Source organism: Prionailurus bengalensis, chromosome A1 (genome assembly GCF_016509475.1).
Source record: "Prionailurus bengalensis isolate Pbe53 chromosome A1, Fcat_Pben_1.1_paternal_pri, whole genome shotgun sequence".
Taxonomy (NCBI): Eukaryota; Metazoa; Chordata; class Mammalia; order Carnivora; family Felidae; genus Prionailurus; species Prionailurus bengalensis.
This window is the reverse complement of record NC_057343.1, coordinates 177,411,062-177,430,229: the sequence shown is the minus strand read 5'-3', so window position 1 is coordinate 177,430,229 and position 19,168 is coordinate 177,411,062. Positions and strand designations below refer to the sequence as shown.

The following is a 19,168-nucleotide window of genomic DNA, read 5'->3' as shown; positions in this document are numbered from 1 at the left end:
TGAAGACCAGCTAAGAAACTTGGACAATTTGATAATAAAAATAAAACGAAGAGCCACCATTTTCTGAGAGTCTGCTCTTAATTATTTCCATCAAAACTACTCCAGCGAGGTAGATTTAATAAATCCAACTGTACACAAAAGGGAACTGCCAGGAGCCACAGAAGAGGTGTAAGCTGGGAGGTGGCTTGATCAGTTGTGATTTTAGAACCCTTGGACCAACAGGAGGTGCTCTAAGAGAACTGCCTTGAATCCCATACATTAAAAGTATTAATAACATTTATCATTTTTGCATTTATTCCACAATTTATACTCACTGTAGAACATATGAAAAAGACAAGAAAGTTTAAAGATATATAAAAAATTGTTAATTCCACCCTCTAGAGAATCCCAAGTGATACTTTCCTTCCAGTCTTCTCCCCCGCCCCCACCTGTATGCAAAAAATATGTAGTGATTAGAATGGCTCTTAGATAGAAGATGTGGAGAGGTCAGTGTTAAAACGCCCTTGATACTCCTTCTCTTCTTCCTTTTCTTAGGACCACACCAAGGGGAGAGCCGACTCCCTCCGCGTTTTCAGGGATACTCTCCAGGACTCATCGCCGCCACGCTCGCTCGCCTCAAGCCGGTCTCTAGAGGGCGCTGCTGCAAGACCTGGAGCGGAAGGAAGGCGATGCTGAAACGCGGTTAAATTTGGGCACCGCCGCCGCCCGTAGTCGGCGTCCTCAACATGGCGGCTCCCCAGGATGTCCACGTCCGTATCTGTAACCAAGAGATTGTCAAATTTGACCTGGAGGTGAAGGCGCTTATCCAGGTACTAATTCCCGGGACCCCTGTCGGGCCCCAGCAGCCCTAAACCCAGGCTCCTCTGGCCTCCTGTAAGCTCGGCGGTCTCACTCCCAAGCTTTCCCCGCTTGGTCAAGTCTCCGAGTTCGTTGGCCCCGTCCCAGGGCCGGCTGCTCCCTCCCTCCCCCTTTGGTCCATCTCCTCGACCATTGGCCTTGATCCTCTATCCAGTTGCGGTTGTCTTGCCCTCTTCTGGACACTCTCATGCTCCCCCATCCTGACCAAGCTTACCCTTTGTGACCCCCACTGGTCCCTCCCACTCCCACTTCTCGACCCGGACCGCCACACAACATACCTGTCACCTTGGGTGGCCCCGCCTTCTGACACCGCCCTCCCCACCAGTTGGTGGCGTCCTGAGAGCCATTGGCCCCGCCCACTCCTGACCTGCTCCTCTGGGTCTGGTGCCCGGTGACACCAAAGGCCGCCTGACACGGGAGGCACCAGGTGAAATGAACGTAGGCCGTAGTTGTGACTCTGTAAATGAGGAAATCAGGTAAAATGCCAAGGCCTGGGGCAAAACTGCGACCCGGACGAGGAAAGTCAGCCTAGAGAAGGGGCTTAGGGAGTCTCTACAACTTTCTTTAACTGATGGGGTAATTGAGGTGTTTTGCCTTAAGCTATTTAAGGTAGAAGGCAGCAGAGCCATGAACCAATAGGCACAGGCAAGAGTTAGGAATGTAGAAATGATCCCTCGAACTTAGCAAAAAGAAACCAAGAGTTTTAAACCTTGGTTTCAGGCAAGTCATTTCCATTTCCAACAGATGCTATTAAACATTAGATGTAGGGGCGCCTGGGTGGCTCAGTCGGTTAAGCGGCCGACTTCGGCTCAGGTCATGATCTCGAGATCAGTGAGTTCGAGCCCCGCGTCAGGCTCTGTGCTGACAGCTCAGAGCCTGGAGCCTGTTTCAGATTCTGTGTCTCCCTCTCTCTGACCCTCCCCCGTTCATGCTCTGTCTCTCTGTCTCAAAAATAAATAAACGTTAAAAAAAATTTTTTTTTAATAAACATTAGATGTAGACGCAGAGTTTGCAAGTAACTGTGGCAAAAACTGAAGGAAAGTCGGATTCCCCATGGAAACCCGATGCAGGATAAACCAAATTAGTGCTTTATCATGGTGCAAGAAGTGGGGTTTAATAAGTCAGAGAACAAGTGAGGAAACTTGATGCAAACATTTAAACTTGTTCAACTTCACTTCTTCTCCATACACACTGCAGTACTTCTGGGCTGACTCTGGAAAAATAAGCGTAGGATTCATACAAATAAAACATTTTCACATAATCTAAGTTGGGTAAGGCCCTTTTGTACTGTCTGTGTTTGGGTTCTCATGATTGCAAATGAGAAAGATTGATTATACATAGATGTACTGCACTCTTACTGTGTTCCAGCTCCCGTGCAAAGTGCTTTACATACATATATGGTTTATGTGGTAGGTAATGTGGTGAGGAAACTGAGGCACAGAGAACTCAATGACTTTTTGTTACACAGCTAAGAAATTGCTACAGCCAGAATTTGCATCTGCATACTCTGGCTCCAGGACCTGCTCTAAAACCTGACCCCAGGGCTTTTGGATGCCCAGAAACCACCAATTCTAGATCTCCCCTCGAACATGTCTGTAGAAAACAATTCTAGATCTCCCCTCGAACATGTCTGTAGAAACCAATTCTAAATCTCCCCCTGAACATGTCTGTAAACACCGTGATTTATATGTAATAGATGGTTTGTAAAATCAGGGTGAAGTTAATCTTGTCATATGATGCCAGGAGTTGATCCCGATTTTCAAGTTGGAAAGTTCTAAAGTTATAGTGTCACTTTTGGATGTCCGTTCTTGTTGGACATACAAGCTGCTTTAAGCCATTTATACTGATCCTGTGGTGTTTTGTTGAAATCAGGAACTAATAAGTCAGGACAGCTGTGTTTCTTTTCATACTTTTGTGTTACCTGCTCAGAATTACAGAAATAGGAGGGAAATGTAAATGACAATGTTTTTGCTTGTGTTGCTGAGGTAAACAGCAAAGATCAGGATGAATTAACAGGCAGTAGGCCAGCCTTAGTTGTGGTCTGAGCCAGTCTTCTCACTGTACAGATGGTATCATTTCACTTCATTGCCTTGAGAAAGTCCCTCTCACCTTTTCAATGTCTCCTAGGATATTCGGGATTGTTCAGGACCATTAAGTGCACTTACTGAACTGAATACTAAAGTGAAAGAGAAGTTTCAGCAACTGCGGCACAGAATACAGGTGAGTAGCTGCAGAAGTAAGATGTGGAGAATGCGTCACAATGAGGGGGCTCCATCCGGGAGCCGCCTGAGCGCTGTCCGGTTTCTTCAGTAGACATTTAGACAGTGAGGGTAACTGTACTAACTTGCTCTCAAGGTAAAAGTGAAGAACTTTTGAATTCGTTGCTACTGTCTCTTGAGGTGTTTGTTTGTTTGTTTCCTCCTGCTCTTTGCCCAGCCTCTTCCTCCCTGTTTCTGAGGTCTCCAATCACATCATATGCACATATAACAGTCCTGAATCCAACTATGGCATATGTGCAATCTCAAAACCAGTGGAGCGAGAAGTACCTGTTTGCATAGCCTGCTTGTGCTGCCGTGCCCTAGAGAGAATAAGATGAGTACATGGGCCTGCCCGTCGCTGGGTGGGTCCTGGGGCCCTTGGTCTCACTCTGTGGTACTGGAGTTTACAGATCTGTGCTTTTCCTGTGACCTGGCCCCACGGGCCAGCCAACAACTCCTGTTGCTTAACAGAGGATAGTCTGTTTCAAAGCTGGTAGCAAAAGTGGCCATTTGGACCTGAGAAATAGTATGTCTGGGCCCTGTGTATTGCTTTCCTAAGGGATTTTCAAGGGCAGTTTTGAAAAGAAGTACTTTCTGCCGTAAGAGTTCACTTTAGAATTTTAGCAAGGTCACTGAACCTCGCTGATCTTTTTTGCCTCCGTCTGTAGCACTGATTTATAATTGAATTTTTATTTTTGAAAGGCTGTTACTTTCTCATGTATGTGTATACATTCTATGTATGTATGCCCATGGGTGAATATGGACACTCAGTGAAAAGTCCCACGTATGAGTGTTATTATTCTCTGTTCCTCTCCTCCACACGGGTAACCACGTTTGTTACTTAGGTATCTTTTCATGGTGTATCTACTCAAATACTAAAAAAAGCCAAATATATTTTCTTATTTCCAGTTTCTCATATAAAAGGTAGCATACTAAAACACCACTTTTTAAAACTTAACAATATCTTTCGGAAATCTTTCCATATCAGTATTAGAGTGCTCCCTCGTTCTTTTTTTATAGTCCTAGTTTTCTAGCCAGTTCTGTATCAAAGGGCATTTTATTTGGACTACTTCTCTGCTTTTTGGTTTTTCGTTTGTTTTGCTTTTTAAAGCTAATGCATTCCCTGAAAGACCTTTCTTCGACTCTCATGATTGCAACTCTGCAGCCACACCCACCACCTTAAGTATTTTCATGTTCTTTCTGTTTAAGTATCTGAGTGCTCAGTGTTTATTTCCTTCACTAATTGAAATTACTTCACTGATACATGTACATATTTATTATGTCCCTCTCTCCCATAATCACCTCCTCGAGCACCAGAATATCCTGGCACCTAGTAAGGACTTAATAAAGCACATGGTCAGTGAATGAATAACCCCATCCCAGTTTTATCTGCATTTCCTGAACATTTATGCCAGGAGATATATACAAGATTTCTATTTGATGTTTTTAGCTCTTTATGAATGACTACTTTGTGTATTTGCAACAAGATTGTGTAGTACTGGGGGAACGGGCCTCATATCCTCAACATATGGCCTCATATCCTCAACATAGGCCTCAGCTGGGCATCGACTGACTATGTGTAAATACCTGTGTGAATGTCTTTGTGTATGTGGTTCTCAGACTGGAATTTGAGAACTACTTTACCCCTTTCTTTTCTTCCACAACTATTTGGTTCTCTATGACAGAACTCCCTTTTATGAGGAAACTATACATTTCTTCCTTCTTTCCTTCCTCCCTCCTTTCTTCCCATGCATCCATTCTTCCATTCAGTGATTTGGTGCCTAATAATGTGCCAGGCACAAGGAATATATATAATGAACACTAGATAAAATCCTGCTTTACTGGAGTTCACATTCTGGTAGGGAATCTAGATTTTTTTTAATGTTTATTTATTTAAAAAAAATAATGTTTATTTTTGAGAAAGAGAGACAGAGTGTAAGCAGGGGAGAGGCAGAGAGAGAGAGAGAGAGAGAATCAGAAGCAGGCTCCACGCTCTGAGTTGTCAGCACAGAGCCCGACATGGGGCTTGAACTCATGAACTGTGAGATCATGACCTGAGGTGAAGTTGGACACTTAACCAACTGAGCCACCCAGGTGCCTGGGAATCTAGATTTTAAGTAAATAATTAAGCAAGTAATTTACTGACCACATTCGCAAAACTTGCATTCCTTTACATTCTTTTTTTTCTCTGACTCAGCCATATCTGGGACCATTAATTGGAAGTTATCTCTGAGCTAGTGAAATGGTGGATGCAGACACGTGTTCCTGACCAGCATGTGCAAATTAACACATAAATGAGTATATAAATAAATAAATGCGTATATAAATGCACTAATATGTTGATGTTTTTAGCATCAGTAGCTTGATTGGAACTGGAACTTGTTTTAATCTGTAAACAAAGAACATGGCTTGATTCTTGAGGTATAATGACGTCTTTCATTAGAGTCTGTCTGCTACTTCCATCATGTGAAGTTCTTGGGGGGTCTCAGACTGCCAGTTGTTGTGTCCACTGCCCCTCACTGAGGTGGACCGTTTGTCTCCTGGCGTTTGGTGATTCTGGGTTGTGAGCAGTCCCCTTCAGCCGACCTTATCTGTGGGACTTTTGTTCAACCTGGACTGAAGGCAGCAGGTCTCTTCAGAGGTTTTTGGATTTGCTTTTGCTATGTCTCCTGGGGTCGTAAGTCTGGAAGCACTTTGTATGCTCATTTCTCCTCGTGAAGATTCCCAGACCATTCAGAGAGGAGGAATTGTTACTCCAGATCAGCTTGAGGGTGGCTCCATGCTTTTAAATTCTCAGGAGATATTTTGTATCCTAGCCAGAGCCCAGGGCAGAAAAAGGGACAAGCTTCCATGCTGTCTCTCGTGCTGGTTGACAGACGTTTTCCTAGTTCACCTTTTCACTGGAGGGATATCCCTTTGTAGGTCTTGGATTTGTGGCTCCCTGCCTCAGATAGCTCAACACTTTGTTTGGCTGTCCATATATAGGCTTTAAAATCTTCAAACTGTTTGCTACCACTATATTATGAAATAGGTACAGAGATGGAGAATGAACATTTAGACACATATAGCAGTTTGATGTTTGCATGTATCTCAAAGTGGGACCAAGGGGCTCCTATTTAGTAATTTTTCCCCCCTTTTGATTCCAGTCATGGCCCGGACTACAGGAGTAAATGACCTATCCCAGGGCAGTTGTGCCTCACTCACAGTCTGACATCTCTGGCTCTTAGTTTCCTTCTCACCTTGGGGCCTTGGGGATTGTCCTTAACTTTCTTGCAAACTCAGCTCTATATTTAGAAGGATGTGTGTTATATGTCACCTGGCATTCCTGAGTGTTCTCTTTTAGGAGCGTTTTTAAGTGCTATCATATAACCTCCCTAGAAAGAGAAGTGCTCTTTGGTTTTTATATTGGCTTTTAAAATCATTTTAACATAGAGCTATTTTCCCCAAAGGAGCTTGAGCAGTCAGCTAAAGAGCAAGACAAAGAGTCAGAGAAGCAGGTTCTGCTCCAGGAAGTGGAGAATCACAAGAAGCAGATGCTCAGGTAGGTGGGGCCTGTGCTGGGTCACTTGCTCTGTGGGAGGCTTGTGCAGAGCTTTGCCTAATAAACCTGGCTTCATGATTTAAATGTGTCATTTATACACAGACTGTCCTCTCTAGATGAGTAATTCTCAAAGCAGGGGCAGGTAGGGGCTATCAGTAGGTCGAATTGTGTATAGTTTACAAAAGCGCATTTAACCATATGCTATATTTAATATTTTTAACACAAACCCAAAAAATGGTTGCTCATGTAATACAAGGTCCTTTTTCTTTAAGGATAATTGATACCAGAAAAAGCTGCTGAAAATGAACCTACTTAAGATGAAACAAAATTTAGAAAGTTTTAAATGGGACCTTATCTTAAAAAATGAAACCAAAAAGATGTAACTAAGGTGATGTTATGTTAAATAACTTGGAGATGATCGTTATAACTCATGTGCTAACCTTTAATTATATTACTGAGGTATGTGCTCTTTCTTGGTATTGAGTTGGAGGACTGTCCAACAAAATTGTCTGATGGCATGAAACCGTACCTGTCCCGTCACATTTGACCTTCGTACCATATCATACAGAGGATTATTGTTGCAAAAATATCGGAGGGCTCCATCATCTGTCCCAGTCCTCTGGTAGCCAGGTCATTCTCTTGAAGCCCCTGCTGGTCATCGCCCTCCTACGTGTTCTCTTCCTCCTTGTTAATTGCTCTAACTCTGCCAGATCTGTATTTGTCTGTGGTTTTGCTTCTGATTTGGGTGATGATCCAGCAGTATCCTTGCTGAGAGCAGCTATGTTTATAATACCCAGCAATCAGGAGAAGACTGTCTGACAAAGATGGGGGCGTGGTAGAGACTAGTGTAAGCAGGGAGGGATGTGTGCGTGGTGACCGGTGTTAAAGTGCTTGGCTCAGTAGTATCACTGTGTCATGATGGCATTTGCTTCCCTTGGCCACCAAGGATACCCAGGTTGTAAACAGTGAGTAAAGAGGACCCTTGTATAAAGTATAGTAAATTACACGAGGTGAAACAGGCTCAGCACGGGTCTGAGAATGGCCATCCATGATGTGGAGTTACAGGTAGGGAGAGCAAGCAGTAAATGAATACTTTGGCAAGCCGTGTTGAGACAGCAGTTGTGCTTGCCCGCGTTATTGTGCTTATCACACCAGCCAACAGATCCTTTGTTTGCTTGTCTTTCTCCCCAAGAAATGTGAGCCGCTTGAGGGCGGCTCACTCATCTCTGTGTCACAGGGTCGAGCAGAGCTCCCTTGCCCACAGTTTGAAAATGTAATTGATTCTTTTTAAATATCAGGTGTGAAATGGCATAGCAGGTGCTGTTCAGGTGACAGAGAACTTGTTTTAATGTTTTAAGCACAGAGGTGCTATTAGAAAAACACCCTCTCAGTTCATGTGCCCGGTGCTTGACTTTGTAAATATCTCAGGGGTTAGTAAAACTGACGTGATCCAGCTGCCTAAGAGTTCCAGTGCTTGAGTTTGATTCTCTGAGGGGCCCAATTAACATTTTTATAGTCCATCAACAAAGGTTACACTGCTAACCCCAGGGAGCTGTTCACCAAATTTGAGTTGTCTCTCACAAGGGAGATCAGGTAAAGAATGTAAATAAATCGTGTCAAACTGGGCTCTGCTAATACATTGTTGTTTGTATTGTTCATGATCGGTCTGGGTGTGTAAAAGACAGCACATCTTAAAGAAATATCGAGCAAACCCTAAGTGCTGAATCACTATATTGTTCACCTGAAACTAATATTACACTGTATGTTAACTGGAATTTAAACAAAGCTTGGAAAAGAAATACTGGGGAAAACGGTCTTTCTATGATTTTTCTACTTCTTATAACACATATTAATTGGCTAATGGGCCAGAAACTGTTGTTCTAATTACTGGCGATCCAAAGATGAGTGAGACATGGTTCTCAAGGAATGGAACTAATCAGTACACAAGACAGAGCCTTGAAGTGTTATAGATGTGACTTGACAGAACAGGGCCTTGTATGTCCAAGGTGGATTTGAACTCTGAAACCATTGCTGGCTGTAAACACAGAAGTGGCATGGCCAGACTGCTCCCTCTGGCTGCCCTGGAAGGAAAGGGACAGCTATGGGCAGTAGGGCAGTAGGGGAACATCTTGCAGGCAGCCTCCAGGGTCCAAACCAGAGGTGTTGGAGCCTTAGCTGGGGCAGCTGCTGGGGCAGCCAAGAGGGAGAAATGTCGGGAGGTGGAGATGGGCTCTGTGGGCCAGGCCTTCCCCATCACTCACTTGCCGTGACTTGATCTGACTGACAGAAACTCATGTGAGACCCTTCTGATTCCAGCAATCAGACCTCATGGAGGAAGGCTAATCTCACTTGCAAAATTGCTATCGACAATCTAGAGAAAGCAGAACTTCTCCAGGGAGGAGACCTCTTAAGGCAAAGGTATCTTTCTTTTTGTCTTTCTGGGCCCTGATAATGGAATTGACCAGGTGCAAAACCCACTGTAGGCAGCCCCTTCTTGTTTTCGATGTAAAACTGGTACTTAATTTTATTATATAAGTAGTAGTTTTTAAAGTATGAAAGAAATATATGCTTACTTGTGATAAACTGATAAAGAAAAATATTAATTATAAAATGAGAATAAGCTGTAATCGTGTTACAAATGTTGTGATGTATTGTCTCCTCCCATTATTTTTTTTACAAAGTCAAAAATCGTACTATATATAAAATTTAGTATCTTGCTCGTCTTCACATTGTATAACACAAAGACTTGCTTGTTGTTTTAGAAAACTCTTTAAACGAAGTTTTAAGAGTCCGTAGTATTCTCTTGTATTAACTAATCCGCTGTTCGCATGTGTTTACATTTCTAGTTTGTCAGTATTATAAATAATACACAAGGGCATGTCTTAGGACATAAGGCTTTGTCCACATTTTGGATATTTCCTTTGGAGAGATTCCCAGGGATGAGATTATTGGGCAAAAGGCACGAACATTTCTAAGGGTCCTGATACCTGTTGCCGAATTGCTCTCACAGAAGGGTAGCAGTCTTCAGCACATCCTTGGTGGCATTGACTGCGATCATTGATATTTAAGTATATATGGTATCTTGATAAATAAAAAAATGGGATCTCATTTGAAAATGGGGTTTTCTCGCAGTCAGGCTTTTGTTGACATTCCTCCTCCCACTCTGGATTTTTAGGAAAACCACCAAAGAGAGCCTGGCCCAGACGTCCAGTTCCATTACGGAGAGCCTCATGGGGATCAGCAGGATGATGTCCCAGCAGGTTCAGCAGAGCGAGGAAGCCATGCAGACGCTAGGTAAAGCCAGACCTGGAGTTAGAAGCTTCTCCCAGAGACACCAGCTCCAGAGCCTTTGCCTTGGCACCTGCCACCAGGCTCTTCCACCTCTGCCCCCCACCCTAGTCCCGAAGCTTGCTGACGGGGGTGGCTTCTCACTTCTTCGACAGCGTGGTCTTGCCCAGAGTGGGATGTGTTGCTCTTACTTCTCGTTTTGGTTTTCATGGTTGTACTAGAAGATCTGCACACCACTGTCAAAATGTTTCCCCAGCAGAAGCACTTCCAGGGTCTCATGTGAAAGGCAGAGATCTCCAGGCCTTCTTCTGGAGAGTGGGTCCCAGCAGGGCCGGGGCAGGGGCCTGGGAGTCTGTATTTTTTTATCCGGCATTCTGTGGACCCGTGTGGCCGGGCAGGCTTGGGAATCACTGCCTAGGGAGATGTTTAGTGTATCGGCTGCCGACGAGGCTGCTAGGTCCTCGGCTTACAATTATAACCCCCAGTGTTATTTTCACTGTGAACTGCTTTTAAAAGATACAGTCAAAGGCCATAGAAGAAGCTGCTGGAGCATCTGGTTCTCTCCCAGCAGCTTTCCCACAGTGCCTCTCTTGTAATGCAGAAGAGAATTGGCCCTCTTCAGGGTCTTCCATATAGGAAAACAGAAGAGGAGAGTTTACACTTTGAAACACTTTTGGCAGATTTCACAAAGAGACAGTAGAGAGCATGGTGCAGAGGTCCAACGGACCCGTTCCCCCAGCTTCAGCAGCTGTCTGCTCATGGCCAGTCTTGTTTCGGCTCCACCCTTCCGTGCCCTCATCTGGATTATTTTGAAGCAAATCACAGACATCATCTATAAATATCTCAGTGTGTCTCTCTGAAAGATAAGAGGCTCGTGAAACAAAAAACAAACAAAACCAGAGCACGATACCATTATCACCCCTAAACAGTATCTGTCATTTTGAGCCACTTTTTTTTTCAGTGCACTCTTCAAACAGGCAGAAAAGCACAAGGAAAGCAAGCAGCTTGTTTGTCTCCAAGGTCAGTCCCTCTGTTTGAAACGTATCTGGGCATTTAGGCTCAGAACCAGCCGGTCACCTCCTCTACATGTGTGCTGGGGGTGGGGCTCAAGCCTTGGTAGAGGCCTTGGAGAACATGCCAAAGGGGGGGCTGCCTGGCCTTGTTAGTTGAGGGCTTTTCTGCTTTGATGCAGGTGACGGGCTGCGCATGCACATACCGGAAACAGATAATGTAGTTAAATGGTGAGAAGGGTACAGAGATGCCGATGGCCTCTGGGGTTTTCAGGGCTGTTCTTGGGGCCCATTCTCTCCTACCAGGAGAGAAGCTGTTGAAGAAAAAAGAATCCAATATTTTAATTTTTTTTTTTAATGTATTTATTTTTGAGAGAGAAAGTGCGTGCTCGAGAGCGAGTCGGGGAGGGTCAGAGAGAGAGGGAGACACAGAATCTGAGGCAGGCTATGGGCTCTGAGCTGTCAGCACAGAGCCCAGTGTGGGACATGAACTCACGGACCGCAAGATCATTACCTGAACCGAAGTCAGTTGCTTAACCGGCCGAGCCACCCAGATGCCCCAAAAGAATGCAATTGTTAATCCTTTCCTTATAGCTCAGAAAGTCAGCTTGATTTAAAAGCCTGTTAGGGCTACAGTTATGTTTTGTTTTGTTTTTTGTTTTGTTTTGTTTTATTTAAAGCATATTAGGGATATAATGGAATTTGCTGAAATTGAGTGGGGTAGTATTGTGGGGACAATAGTGCCAGGGAGTTAGCAGTTTAGGGTATGGGTGATGGGCACAGGGCATTTCATGATACTATTCTGTCTACTTTGGCGATGCTTTAAAATCCTCTATGATTTTTAAAAAGAAAGGCCTACTAGCTTTTTTTCTGAACAAGCTCTTACTTAGGTTTTTGGAATGGCAGCAGGCATAGAGAAAGAGGACCAAGAGGTATTTTTGATATCTGAGTGTTTATTTTCACCCCTCATCTGCCTGTATATAAATGCTTCTCTGTTTCCTCTGGTAATTTCTTTTACTTACTTATTAACTTTTAATTTTGTGAGAAGGTAACATATATTACATGATTAAGGAGGAACCTCTAGGCCAGCACTGTCCAACAGAAACACAATGTGAGCCACATATGTAACTTTAAATTTTCTAGTAGGCACATTAAAAAGGTAAAAAGAAACGTTTGAATGTATTTAACCCATTACATATAAAATATTACCATGTCAGTCTGCAATTAATATGAAAAATTATTGATACTTTACCTTTTTTTTTTTTTTCATGCTAAGTCTTTGAAATCGTGTGTGTGTTTGACACTTAGGGACATCTCAATTTGGTTTAGCCACATTTCACATGCTCATGTGCTGCATACGTCCAGGGGCTGCCGTGTTGGGCTGCCTCGTAGACACCGGTTCTACTCCCCAAGGGCAACCACTGTTAACCACTTTCTTTTATATCCTCCTGAGGTCTTCCAAGCATGTCTAGCACAAGCAGATTAAATACTGTTTATACTCCTGTCTCTTCCATAAGTGGAAATTTTCACATACGCTCTTTCACACCTCACTTTAACAGCATATTTTATTCTGTGGATGTTTTGATGATGCCTTGCTAGGCTTTGTGGGAGAATCTTGCCGCGTATACTCAAGTGTCAGGCCCAGATACCCATACTCAGAAGTAAATTTGACTCCTGGATACAATGAGCCTTCAGGGACATGTACCTCCCCTTAGATTTCATACAGTGGCCAGAGCACAGGTGCGTCATCTTTAAAGCTACAGCAGTGTCTCAGGACTGAAGGACTGGTATGTGTGTGTGAGGGCTTGTGGCAAGGCCCAGCCCAACTTCTTGTGATCCCACAAAGAGCAGATCTGACTGTCAGGGGTGCGGGCGGGGTGCACCTTGGACAGTCTTGGTGACTCCCAGCTTCTGCCCCCGTACCGTACATTGCCTGGCCACAGTCACCCAAGTTCGTTTTGGGACTGGTGGTTCTCAACACCTCCCTGCTTCAGAAAACTGAAGTTGGTGGTCAGGAAAGGAACTCGCTTCTGCTTTTTTCCCTGGTGATTGTTCTTGTTGGAGAACACCTAGTTATGGCCCCGTGACATTGTATATAAAGCCACATCGCTCTAAGCTGGATGAGACCTAGAGAAGTGCTTTCCTTGTAGTATCCTTATTCTTTGCTCCTCTGGATTGTCTCTGCTCACATCTTTGCTTCTGGCTCAAGGGAACTTGCTATAGAGTGCAGTGTTATTTAGTGGTAACCCAGCCAGCAGAGCAAAGTCTTTGGTTTTGGTGCTCTACGGTCTCTGAGTCAGGCTTCCTCCCTCTTCTGTTTCAGCCAATTCTTCCCGGACTATCCTGGATGCAAATGAAGAGTTTAAGTCCATGTCAGGGACCATCCAGTTGGGACGGAAGCTTATCACAAAATATAATCGCCGAGAGCTGACGGACAAACTTCTCATTTTCCTTGCCCTGGCCCTTTTCCTCGCTACGGTCCTCTATATTATAAAAAAGCGGCTCTTTCCATTTTTGTAAGATAGGGAATTACCAGCTTTTGCCCTTTAAAGTCCGGTGTCAAGATCTGGCCGTGCTACCAAGCTCTGGTAAACCAGTCCATGCCTCCACGGTCTGCTCCAGTTGTTCTACGGGTTGGATGGAGGCACAGAGTTCCCCAGGTTCCTGCAGGTGGCTGGCTTGCAAAGGGCGAGCAGAGCAAGGTGTCATTGAGACACCTACAGGGACACAGGGACTCCACGAGCCGTCGCAACAGTGCTTATGGCTGTCACATGGGGCATTCAGAGGCCAGCCTTCAGGCTTTGATCCTCCTTTCTCTCCTTCTCCTGCTGTGGCCTTAGTGCCAGATCTGGTAGAAGGAAGAGAAAAGTGGGGGGGGGGAAGGAGGATAAGGAAAACTCACGTCCATTTCTTGAATAAACTTGACTATATTTAATAGAATGAAATGCATTTGGATTATAAGGTATCCTTCTGGGAATTTGTGTCCTGCTTTTGGTGTCCAGATTTCTAGGACATGAACTTAGATCATTTATTTGTTCTCCCAACAAAGGATTATCAGGCAGCAGTCATATGCAATGTATTACAGACCCTGCGGACTGTTACAAATAGATTGGTAAAGCAGCTGTGGTTCCTCCCTCAGGGAGCAAGGAGAACAAGATCTCATAGGCTCCAAAAAAGTAAGTTACAAAAAGCCCCCACCGGAGGTGGCTGACCCATCTGAAAAGGCTGAGGCAAACAGCCTTTTCTTTCTGTGTACAGTGGTGGGCCTGGCCTCTCGGTGTGCAGCGTCTTGGGGGCTGGCGCATGTCTTTCTCTTTGAGGTGCAGAGCTAAATATAACGATGAGAGGGAGGCTAGTGATAAGCGGAGTCCTGTCTGGGCCTGAGTTCTGTCGAGGCCTGGGGGATCCTAGGGCTCAGGCTGGGAGATGTTCATGTCCTTGTGCTATAGGCCTGGCTGGCCTCACACATGAAATCCCAGCCTCCCCACTATTTATAGCCCCAGAGGCCCTGGGGTGTGTAACATGGAGGCAGAGGGTAAAGTGAAAAGAACATGGACTTTGAACCTTGGTTTTGAGTCTTGGCTGTTTAACTAGAGGATCATGTGACTATGGGCAAGATATCTTATGTCACTAAGCCTCAGTTTCCCCACCTGTAACATGGGGGTGATAGTCCACATAGACATTTGTTTAGTCAACATGAGACTCCAACAAGAACGTGAAGTAACAAGTGCAGCTTCTGTCTGACTGAGCAGTGGGCTTCCCAAATGGGGCCACCTCCAGGGCTCTGGACCCTGAGGTTTCCTGCAGCAAACAGGGGCTTCGGTGAAAGCTGGCCTGGGCATCACAAGTTCTGTTTAGATCTGTTTGAGCAGAGGATGTCAACAGTTAAGGCTTTGGCTTCAGTTATGAACTGGCAAATCTTCATGGGACCAAGTACTTAAGAGATTGGCTGCACACCTCAGACTGACTAGTTTAATGAGTAGGTTCTAAGTTAAAGTGCGTGCGTGTGTGTGTGTGTGTGTGTGCGCGTGTGTGTACACACTTCTATATATACATATATCATACTTAAACGATTTCTGGCCTCAGAAGACACTCACTGCAAATTGTGCATGCATGTGTCTTATTTATAGTCAAATTAAAGCTGAGAATAAAGCACAGATGGGAAATTCCCACTCAGATTCCAGCTGTAAGTGCAGCAGATGGATGTTATCAATTTAGGATTTTCTTGTCTTAACATTTTTCTTTACCACTTCCCACTAATTGTCAACATCCTCCTTCCAATATGGGAATGTGTGGGCGCTGTACTCCTTAAAAAATCTCCCTTTGACTTTATTCTTCTGTAACTTGCTAGGTTGAATTTGAAATGTCATCAATAGCATTGTATCTTGGAACCCCATTCAGCCACCGGGAGTCAAAGTCATCCCCTAGCCGGCTGGCTGGACGGAGAGCAACCATCTCCATGTTCAACCGTGAGGGGGCAGTGTTCACATTTGCTCTGTGGTCTTGCTGTGTGTACGGCTTCATCAGTCCATACGGAATGCTCTTGCGGATTTTTTTTTCCCACGTACCAGACTTTAAAAACAAACAAATATACAAATGTACAAAGTTTATAGTTTTTTAGAAGATGTTTCATAGATGATTTTCATTTTCACTGTGAAAAGTAAGGCCAGCTTGTGTTCTACAGTTTGGTTAGGTGACAGTCAAAGAATTAAAAGTATAGAGCAGCTGTCAAGAGATTGTTCATTCCAAGTATTTACTGAGCACGTACTTTGTACCAGGCACTGTCCTAGGTATAGGCAGTGAATAAAACAAAGATTCCCTGTTGTTGTGGAACTTACAATATGTGAGAGAGGGCAGGCAGATGATAAACAAATAAGCCATTCATTCTGTTAGACAATAAGTGGTCTAGGAAAGAGGGAAGCCCGCTAATGGAGACAGGAATGTAGGTGTGGGGATAGGTTTGCAGTATTAAGTAGGGTGGTCAGAGCTGGCCTCACTGAGGAGGTGAGGTCTGAGCAAAGGCTTGTTGGGGAGGGAGACCCCTTAGCCATGCGGACTGCTGGGGGAGATGGGCTCTGGCACAGGGACCAGATGGGGCTGGAGCAAAGGCCTATGGTGGGAGCACCTGCGATACTGTGATTGATTGTGTGTGTGTGTGTGTGTGTGTGTGTGTGTATGTGTGTGTGTGTGTGTGTGTGTATACACACACACACACACACACACACACATATATATATATGTATATATATATATATTTGGTGTCCCCAGTCAGGGGCACAGAGCTCCTAAAACCCTTGGACTTTCCTGCAGTGAGAGCCATAAAGGTTTCTTTTGTTATGTGTATGAGGCGACTTTTGGAAAGCACTAAAGACAGGGCTGGTTGCCAGTGGACCTCAGAGGAGGGGAGAGGGGTTGGAAATTAAGTTCAGTCACCAGTGGGCCATCATTTAATCGATCATGACTGTCGAATGAAGCCTCCACAAAACCCAGGAGGACTGTGTTCAGAGATCTTTCGGGTTGGTGAACACGTGGAGATTGAGGGAGGGTGGCACACTTAGGGCATGGAAGCTCTGCATCCTTTCCTCGTGCCTTGCCCTATGCGTCTCTTCCATCTGGCTGTTCTACCCTTTCTTAATAAACTGGTCGTCTAGTAAGCAAAATGTTTCTTTCATTTCTGGGAACCTCTCTAGTGAATTAAGCAAACCCGAGGAGGAGATAGGTGTTCATGGGAACCTCCCATCTACAGCCTGTTGGTCAGAAGCACAGGTGACAGCCTGGACTTGTGGTGGGCAGCTGAAGTGGGGGTTGGGGGGGAAGTTCTGTGGGACTGAGCCCTTAACCTGTGGGATCTGATGCTGTGTCCAGCAGATAGTGTCAGAATTGAGTTGAATTCTAGGATACCCAGCTGGTGTCAGAGAATCGCTTGTTGGTGTGGGGAAGAAACACACACATCAGAACTGGGTACAGAACTGGAACATGACTGATGTTTTGGAGAATAGCAGGGAAGCTAGTATGGCTAGAGCAGGGTGTGAGGAGTCCTAGAAAAGTAACAGGAAATCGGAGATGCTGGGGGACAAAATCATGAAAAGCCTTATAGGTCATCAGAATGACTGTGCTTGTACTCTGAGGGACATGAGGAGCCAGTGGAGCAGGGGAGTGACAATATGACTTACGTGTTGATAACAAAGTGAACAAGACAAGTGCAGCGTCAGGAGGCCAGCTGGGGGGACGATCGCAGATGTCCAGGTGGCAGATGATGGTGGCTTGTACCTGGCTGAGCAGGAGAGGCGGTGAGAACTAATCATATTCTGGATATATTTTGAAGATAGAACCAACAGGATAAGATTTCTTGAAGGAATGAAAGCAAAAAACTAGGAAATTCTTTTTTTTTTTTAATTTCTTTTATTTTTAAGAAATCTGTGTACCCAGCATGGGGCTCAAACTCACAAACCTGAGATCAAGAGTCGTGTGCTCTACCAAGTCAGCCAGCCAGGTGTCCCAAAACTATGAAATTCTTGGCCTAAGTAACAAAAGGAGGAAAAGATCAGGAGTTGGGTTTTAGACCCATTGGGCTTGAGATGATCTATTAGACCCTCTAGTCAAGACGTCAGATACACATGTAGCTATGTGTGCATGGGGTTTGGGAGAGCAGTCAGGGCTAGCTGGGTAATTTGGAAGAGGCACGTAGATGGGATTTAAAGCCATGAGGTTGGATGAGACCACCCAGAGATTTGAGTATAGACAGAGAAGTAACAACTACAAAAAAAGAGGAACCCGTAAACAAGACTGAGAAGGAATGCCCAGAGACAGAGGAGGCACTTGTACTGGTTAGACTTCTTAGGGAGTCTGTTCATCATTTAATCCCCCAAACAAGGAGACTTCCTGATATACAAGGATCTGTGTTTTTCATCATCATCTTCATCGTTATCATTGTGGCTGCCATCATCATCAAAAAGCATCTGATATTTATAGGGTTCCCGCTGTGTGCCAGGCACTTGAGGACTGCACATAAATGTAGCCCCCTGCCTTTAAGGACAACCCAGAATGACGGTGGTGCCTGTGCACTGGGGACCTGTGGAGGGAGAGAGTGTTCCCCTGGACAGGACACGGAAGAGCATGCCATCCCCCTGAGCCACTGCTGTCCTCTCCCCTTTACCACCCAACTTCTGTGACAAGTCTCCATTTCCTCATCTCCCACTCCGGTCTGACCTCCGCTCCTGTCACTCTCCCAAAAACAAGCCTTGCTGAGGCCTCCTCCAGACTGTTCATCTGAAGGATGTTTGCCTCCACCTTCTCTCATCCTCAGCCGTTGTTGACCAGTACCTCCTGCTTCTGTGACTCCACACTTCCGGTGTTCCTCTTGTTCTCTGAGAACTCCTGTTCATTCTTTTTTCTTCATCTCCCACTCAGCCTTAAGTGCTGCTTAGAGCTTCTGCCCTCGCCTCCCTCTATATATTCTCTCACAAGCAAGGACCTCCATGTCCTCCACAGTTTAATAATCATCAGGAGAATCACTGTCAATAATTCCAAAGTTATTTCTCCACCACAGACTCTCAGGTGAGCTCCAGGTTCCTCTGTCGTCTCCATTCCTCCACTCCTCCGCTGGAGCTCGTCCCTGGCCTCTCTCTCCCAGGCTCTTCTCCAGCCTCCCAGTCTTCCCGGACACACCTCCCATCCCCCTTCCAGGCTTCCTGTTCCCTTCACCAAGGCCATCTGCTTGACACCTCTTCCTACCCGCCCAAGGGAGGAGACTTCATTCAACGGTCAATATATTGTTCTGAAGGAAGGCAGATACCTTGTGTTGGCGAATTTAGATGGCCGGAAACGCTCTGCCGAAGGCAATTTGGCAGGGTGACCCAATTTGGATATTTGTCTAAGGAAAACTGTAGTCTAAAAAAAAGATAGTAAAATGTATAAAATAAGCTCAGTTTTCTTCCTTGACTAATGGTGGTCTCCCCTGGGGCCCTGCCTGAGGGTTTGCCCAAGCTGTGTTTCTTCCCTAAACAAGGGCAGCATAAAAATAGCTGGGGGCTAATCTAAGAGATACCAGCCAGGAGTCTCAGCAGTTGTCAGGAATGAAGGGCTGCAGGCGGGTGGGGTGGGGGGGAGAGGAGGGGTGGGTGTTATCTACCCCACCAACCCCCCCCCCCCCCCAGTCCTCAACAGCAGAGCCCCAAGGGCCCATGGTATTGGTCACCTTGCATTTTCAGTGG

At 45.1% G+C, this 19,168-nt stretch overlaps 1 protein-coding gene across 2 annotated transcripts; it reads left to right on the top strand.

Annotated features, from left to right (window-relative positions):
• The first annotated feature begins 633 nt into the window (after nt 1-633).
• Nucleotides 634-16,615, top strand: BNIP1 (BCL2 interacting protein 1). 2 transcript variants are annotated; one of them, XM_043595849.1, is made up of 6 exons: nt 634-809; nt 2,986-3,078; nt 6,566-6,657; nt 8,974-9,075; nt 9,833-9,951; nt 10,907-11,375. In XM_043595849.1, exons 1-6 carry the CDS (start codon nt 726-728, stop codon nt 10,981-10,983), a joined length of 567 nt encoding a protein of 188 aa, XP_043451784.1. In that variant the 5' UTR covers nt 634-725; the 3' UTR covers nt 10,984-11,375. The 2 variants fall into 2 exon arrangements, with proteins under 2 accessions (XP_043451784.1, XP_043451774.1); XM_043595839.1 differs by lacking the exon at nt 10,907-11,375 and adding an exon at nt 13,279-16,615 and having other exon boundaries at nt 638-809.
• The last annotated feature ends 2,553 nt before the right edge of the window (nt 16,616-19,168 follow it).